The 7,776-nt window shown below is 36.1% G+C and overlaps 1 protein-coding gene across 1 annotated transcript; it reads left to right on the forward strand.

Annotated features, from left to right (window-relative positions):
• Positions 1-774: 774 nt before the first annotated feature.
• On the forward strand, positions 775-2,322 carry LOC113706568 (coniferyl alcohol acyltransferase-like). Its single transcript, XM_027228492.2, has one exon. The coding sequence runs from the start codon at positions 887-889 to the stop codon at positions 2,216-2,218; it is 1,332 nt and encodes a 443-aa protein (XP_027084293.1). The 5' UTR covers positions 775-886; the 3' UTR covers positions 2,219-2,322.
• Positions 2,323-7,776: the final 5,454 nt, after the last annotated feature.

The raw sequence follows: 7,776 nt of genomic DNA on the forward strand, positions 1-7,776 counted from the left end.
AAATTATTGTTCAGCTAGTGTAACCCACAACAGTGGAATGGACACATATAGATTATAACTCATGAACAATATTACTATTAATGATCAACAATCAGTGGGATGATAATTAACAACATTTTGGAATAAATTCACATAGGATAATACTTGAACTCTAGTTGCCTTATCGCTGGATCAAGGCTTCATTTGACTAATTATATTTTATGGGTATAATTAGCAACTCTTAATCTTGTGTCGACCTTCTATATATCAAAAGAATACCATTACATGCTCACTCTTCATGTATTATGATAGTAGACTTTAGAGTATATATTTTCTATTTGAGACAATTAACCGCTTGAGCTTAATTTATATGCTGTATTGAAGTGTCCAATGTATATGAATAAAAGCTGCTTCTGGCTATAATAAACAAAGTAGAAATGTAAAGAAACCAAACTCTATTTAAATTAGTTAATAAAATATCACTAACACAAGGTGAGATTGAAATTTAATGAGATAGAGGCAGGTTCAGTTGCCTTCTGTCCAATTCTATTGAATTCAAAATTTGATATAAACTCATACAAATCTAATGTAAAGATTTTATTTTTATATACCAAACTCAATGGATAAGACACTAAACCTTGTCAGAATTATACCTGCTAAACGCATAAAACTCAACTAAATCTGCCTCCTTTTTTAATTTAATATATTAAACCTCGTTTGCTTTTGGAGTTCAAATGGTATTGCTCGGTTGCAAGCCATCACGCAATACTCAATATTTGGAGGTTGAGTAGTGTCCTTGCCTTCTATTAACACTCATCCACTATACAAGTTGCCTATATATCTTAGTCGATATTCTTCTATGCTCTACACATCTCAATAAACATAGTGCATATTGCTAGCTTTTCTCATGGGATTTGAGGTGAAATTCATCAGGAAAACTATTGTAAAAGCTATAGGTCCCTTGCCAGATTCTCACATTCTCACTCTTTCGAACCTCGATCTCTTATCAGGACGGTTTCCTGTCACCTATTTTTACTTCTACAACAAACCTCAGGATCATATACCAACTCCTTTTCATGCCCTTAAAGATTCTTTGGCCAAATGTCTAAGTCTTTTCTACCCGTTTGCGGGTAAAATTGTTCAAAATTCACAAACTAATGAGCCTGAGATCATCTGTGATAACAGTGGTGCTCTTCTTGTGGAAGCCAAGGCAAATATCCCTCTGAAAGAACTGGATTTCTACAACCTTGACAAATCTTTGCAAGGAAAGTTAGTCACAATCCATCAAGATTTCCCCCTACAAATCCAAGTGACGAATTACACTTGTGGAAACTTATCAATGACATTTACATTTGACCATGCCTTGGGTGATGCAAGTGCCTTTGGTAGGTTTCTTCTTACATGGTCTGAGATAGCAACTTCAAAGTCACTTTCTGGCTCACCGGATCACAGTAGAGATCTGATCCAGGCAAGGTCTCCTCCGACTTATGATCCATCTTTAGATGAAACTTTCATTTCCTGCACTTTACAAGACATAGCCAACATTCCAACGGGCAATAAAGTGTTGAAGAGGCTGTATTATGTTGATGTGAAAAGTATTGATAGCTTGCAAACACTTGCATCTCTTGATAGTGAAGAGAGAACCAAAATTGAGGCCTTTTCAGCTTATGTCTGGAAGATTATGGTTCGTGCAATCAATAAAAACCACGAAAAATGCAAGATGGGGTGGTTAGTCGATGGAAGAACAAGACTAGGCAAAGATAGAAACTCTATGTCCAACTACATAGGCAATGTTATATCAGTAGCGTTTGGAGATGGAGATGTCCATGGATTGAAACAAGCGTCACTAGCAGAAACTGCAACATTGGTTCATGATTCAATCTCCAAAGTAACCAATCAAGCTCATTTCTTGGATTTGATCGATTGGATTGAGTGTCACAGACCTGGATTGATGTTATCTAAGATTGTGTTAGGCCTTGGAGGTCCAGCTATTGTTGTTTCATCTGGACGAAGATTTCCAGTCTCAGAAATAGATTTTGGTTTTGGAAATCCAATCCTTGGTACAGTTTGTTCCACCATTGAAAAAATTGGAGTAGGTTACATTAACCAAAGGCCAAGTGCTAAGGGTGATGGATCTTGGATCGTCTCAGTAATCTTATGGCCTGAAATGATTGCTGCACTGGAGTCAGATCCTAATCAAGTTTTTCAGCCTATGAATGCAAAATTTCTTCAACTCTAGTGCACAAATTTGTCCTAATTATATCTGCTCTCTAGATTTGCCTGTGTTGTGTTGTGATCATATATTACATTTTTTATTGAATTCATTTGAAACTTATATGGTAATTTTCTTGGTGCCAATTTTGCTTTACATCTAAATTTTGTAATAATTCCAAAATTGCACTTTATACTTTAAATTTGAACACGTTACTGCATTATCTCTTTTATCCATTCCAGTGCTCTTCCGACAACTGTGGGTGCTGGTGCTTCACTTCCACAAATGGTGGAAGTAGATTATTGCAACTGGCTGTTACAATAACAACCAAAGACAGAGAGCCGGCATTAATGAATCATATATATAGTTTCAAGATGAAACTCAACCTTCTAAGGAGAAAGGGAAAGACAGTTTAAGAGCCAAGTCAAGAATCTCACTGTAACTTTAGTTAATATTTTTACGAGCTAAGTTAGATATTGGGGACGAATTATAGGTTTTATATGGATAATTCACCACGGATGCAATTAGAGGGGTAGGAGGTTTGTTTGTTCCCCAAGAATTTCAAAAAATTTCATTTGTCCCATTAAAAACTTTAACAAAAACTTGTGTTAAAAATTTAAAAGTTGAGTAACTATCTTGGTATAAACTTGTGAACATATTATGTAGTTAAAGCTATTTTCTTGCATATTACATTTGCCCCATAAAAACCTCAATGACCCTATTTACAGATAAATTTTTGTTACCCAGAAAAAACCTATTTTGATTAAGTGTATGTCCTCCAAACTTATATATTTCATTTTCTTCCTCCCTCCCTACCAAATTGAAAATTATTGTTCCGCTAGTGCAATCCACAATAATGGAATGTATACATATAGATTAATTTCTTTCCTTCCATCACCGTCGGAGGATGAGAAAAGGAAAGAAGCTTTGCAATAACAAGGACTGATCAATGAGAAAGCAAAGAAATATGGGTTGTCAATAGTAAAATAACTGTACAAGATATAAGGACTGATCCTTGTTCTGCAGCTTGCACCGAAAGTACTCCAACATGATATTTGAATGGAATCTGGCCAAACTTATGAATGGTTTTCAATCAGCAATTTAAGACTGATTATAGACAAGCGAGGTCATGTCACATCTGGAAAAGCCCAAAGAAATCTAGAGAGTTTTCGTAATAAATGACGATCACTTGCTTCCGTTTGCTTCGATTTCTTACAGTAGGTTTTAGGTCTTCTGCAATAGATTTCCGTTTTAACCTCTTCTGGCATGGAGGAAAGGCTTTGTCCTCATCATCTCATCTGATTCCATGTTCTTGTTTAATAACTTGTAAATATGTTGTAGACCTCCTACCATCTTTAAGTGATTGTATTGGAAACATAAAGAGCACAAAAATTCAGAAATAAACGTTTAAACTATAGAACATCTGTTATGTCTTCGCAATTGGGGGAAAACTTCACTACAATATATTTTTCTTAAACAACTCTAAAAAAAAAGTAGCCAAACGGGACCTAAGTGTTTAAACTGTGACGCCCCCACTTCTCCTAAGGGCAAACCCAAGGGTATCCGCGGAACGCCTGCCCAACTCTCGCCAGGACTCGAAACAAATCGATTCAAACTTAATGATATACAACAATTTGTACTAGTCTAATAAGGAAAAGTCGCTTCCATAATTAAATATTCAAGTCTTGTATCACGAGTTCAAAATACATCAATTGCCCAAATATATACACCAGCCAAAATGTCTAGTTGATTACATTTGAAACCCTAATACAAAAGTACATTCAAAGGGGTTCTACCGAATTTCACTTCATCCATTCCTGATAAGGAAAACAAATCTACGGGGTGAGTAATTGCTCGTGAGGCCAAGAAAATACAAATGCAAGCACACTGTCTAAGTAACAATCCCAATATTCAAGTAAATTACAATTCGAATGAGAAAATAAACAGAAACAATTCAAAGATATAGGAGCTCTCAGGAGCTATTTTCCACTTGCTTCGCCACAGCTCGATCAGGTAACCCCCTCATGATGACACTCCGTCATCCGGGTAGATATTATATCCGTAGAAACTTCACTTATTACTTCCTCCTGCCAACATTCCACTCTCTCGGATCCGTAACCAAACACGCATGAAAAAGGCGATACTCGTCGAGTATGCCGAACGAGATCTCAAGAGATCAAGATTTGATTTTTAGAACACGCACGAAAAGGGCAACACTCCACGAATATGCCGAACAAGATCTCAAAAGATTGTGTTTTGTTATTCTCTTGATTTATCAAGCTTCTCGACCAAGCCCATGCCGGCTCGAGTTGCAAGATTGGCTAAGAGAATTGGGCGTCCCCATAGTCGAGGAGGTTCACTCCATCTGACAACACGACACGCACGACATGCATGACACACACACGAAAACAAGTATATTTTAGTCGACGAGATTCACTCAAATCGACTTTGAAAACCAAGTTAATGCAAGTAAAGTTCGAGTAAAGGAGAGCGAGTGCGATAAAGTATACACTCGTCTCATCAAGTGATATTCACGTATATAAACAAGTAAATCAAGTAAACACGACAAGTCATGCACTTGACACTCACCAATTCAAAGTAATTCGAGCGAGTAAAATCTTTAGTTGTCCCCTTCGGGATTCTCTTCAAGACTCGCTTGAGTACCTGAAGCAATTAACAAGCATTTTTTACTCATAATCATGTATTAATCAAGAAAGGAGTTACACTCATCTAGACTAGTCAATACCTCAAACCAAGAACCTTAGCCACTCAAAATAAAGGTTTAAAAGTGAGGTTTTATTGACACACGAAAAACTGATTTTCTTCATGAAATCGAGTTTAAAGCGACCAATTATCATCAAGAAGGAAAAACTGATTTTCTTCATGAAATCGAGTTTAAAGCGACCAATTATCATCAAGAAGGAATAACGAGTTCTCAAAATTTCATTTTCTAAGAAATCGGTAAATTTCAGCTTTGCGCGTCAAATTTAGAAAAATCAGATCTTGCACTCAGTAGATCCAAAATTGGAAAACTTGGCACCGTTGGAAACTTCTTCCAAAGTAATAAAAGTTCCTAGAATATACTTTCCCATGATTCCTAACGAAAGGCATTCAAAAATTGGCTCAAAGTTATTGTTTTAGGCTTGCGAGACAGTTTTGAGGTTGGTTTTTGGCCAATTTTGAAAATTTAGTAAAATTCACTTGATTTGAAATAACCTCTGAAATTTGGAACTCTATTAGAGTTGCAATCCAAGTTTAAGAAAAAATAAACAGAACAAGAATCGGAGTTTTGAGCACCAAGATATAGTAGCTCAAAGTTGCTGAAAATTTGAGACAATTATGAAATTTCCAGGTTTAAAGTACCAACTTTGGGATTTTGTTCGAGTATTGAAATGGACTCGAAATGGCACCAAAATTAACAGTATTACACTACCATATAAGGACCATTCCTCTACAAAATTTCATAGGAAAATTCATTCGAGAAGTTGGTTAACGAAACCACTAAAGTCCCAAGAAGTTCCAAGGCAAATCTGCCTCGGACTTCCGTTTTTCTGTTTTCAAGCATTTGGCCAAGGAAATTTCCTCAACCATGGTTAATTGGTGTAGACAAGGTATAATAAACATTCAAGATAGGTTTGGTAGGTGATTAACACCAAGAATCTCGAATTAACAAGTCTCAATCAAGTTTAGTAACAATTCTGCCCAAAAGGAGGGTTTTCCTTCAAAAAGTCAGTTTCGAAATACAGCCACAAATCACTCAATTCAACTCAGAATTGGACGTGGTTGGTGGCGTTGGAAAACACATTCATAAAGCTACAATTTCTTGGAAGAAACCATTTTCAAAATATGTCCACAACTAGTCCACATTTGAGCCTCAAGTTGTAGTTCATGTTCTGCCTTCCAGGGAACTAACGAAACAGGGTAGCCAAGTTCAAACAGTTGGTACGGATTACTCATGTGGAATCAGGATGTGCATTTTATACCGTTGGTGGGAATGTCTAGTTTCCAGTGCCGCAAACGGCACTCGATTTCGACATCGGAGTAAAAAGTTATGGCTGAAAGAAAAGGACTGCCTGGGCAATCCGGGAAAATTTTTCAGATCATGTTATTTTTCAATGAAACTTCCTACACCATTCATATAACATGCATACATCACAAACAAGTCATTAGAACCTCAAAATTTCACACCAAAGTGCACGAACATGGTAAGGGTAAAATGGTCACTTTTGTTCATTGCACCTTCCTTGAGTTTCTACCAACAACCCAACATTATTTCACTAATTTAAGCACTAAACCAACATTAATAGCATCATCATTCATCAAATCAGTCCATCCAACCAAAGTGGGAGTTCATAGAGCCCACACATACATTTTCCAACATGAATCAAACTACCCACATGAATATATATGTTTATATGTGCAATATAACTTCCATAATGCAAGATTTGATGGGTTGATCGCCCATATACCTTCTTAGATGCTAAAGGTCAGATTTTTGGCCACAAGAAAGCTCCAAGAAACCGTGGAAATGTAGCTCTTCTCCTTGCCTAAGTGAATCTCCAAGTGGATAACAAGTTGGGTGTAAATTTTGAAGTGATTTGGAGCAAGAAAATGGAGTGAGATGATGAAGCTTTTGGTTCCTTCTTCTCCTTAGGGAGTTCGCCAGCTTGAGGGGTGAGAGAGAGTGTAAAAACCTGATATGGTTAGCTTCTAGAGTAAGCTTGGTTGTTGGGGCTTGGTGCACAAAAGTCAACTCTTCATTAATGCGCATACGCGCGCGTTTCGTACTCGTTTCCGCTCGGGTTTGTTTCACTTGTGCACTAAACCTCTAATGCACTTATATTCATACTATTATTATTCACTCTTAGTAATCCCAAAATAATGGTCTAAGGTCCCTCAATTAATCGCGTACGCGAAAACACGTACTTCTGATTTGTGCGCGATAAAGTGAAATTTCTAAGAAATTCTTATAACAATAGTGTAACTAACTAATACTCGAGCACTTAAACATGAAAATATTTATTTCAAGACTAATGTACAAGTCTCCCAATTTTCCAAACTTATCGTACTCTCAATTCGGTTATTACTTCCAAACGCGCATTCATTATCCTCACTTAACGAGCTTCCAAAAATTAAAGTGTGAAACAAGTCACTTTAAAAATATAACTAAGCTATAGATCCATATAATTTGGTTTAAAAAAGTTAGAAAATAATATTCGGGGCAATTGGTCAAATAAATAATTAAATGAGCTTGAAATAAGAATTTAAATAAGAGAATTTGCGAGTCCTCATATAAACTATATTGGCTATGCATTTAGAGGCTTAATTTAGTGGTACAAGTGTTCAAGGCCTTCCGTTACTAATGAAGATCATGGTGTGTATGAGAAATTCTCTTCACAATAATTTTCTTTTAACTAGAAACAACAAAACTTCACCAAAAAAAAAAAAAAAAAATTTCAGAGACACTGCAAATCTTATGAAGGGTTACACATAACTTTTGACATAAAGTAAAGTAGTTAGAAAATGGAAGTGATCCCATAATTTGTGCTATATCAATATTTTTTTGTGTACAATACATGATTTTT

The sequence above is a fragment of the Coffea arabica genome, chromosome 8c (genome assembly GCF_036785885.1).
Source record: "Coffea arabica cultivar ET-39 chromosome 8c, Coffea Arabica ET-39 HiFi, whole genome shotgun sequence".
NCBI lineage: Eukaryota > Viridiplantae > Streptophyta > Magnoliopsida > Gentianales > Rubiaceae > Coffea > Coffea arabica.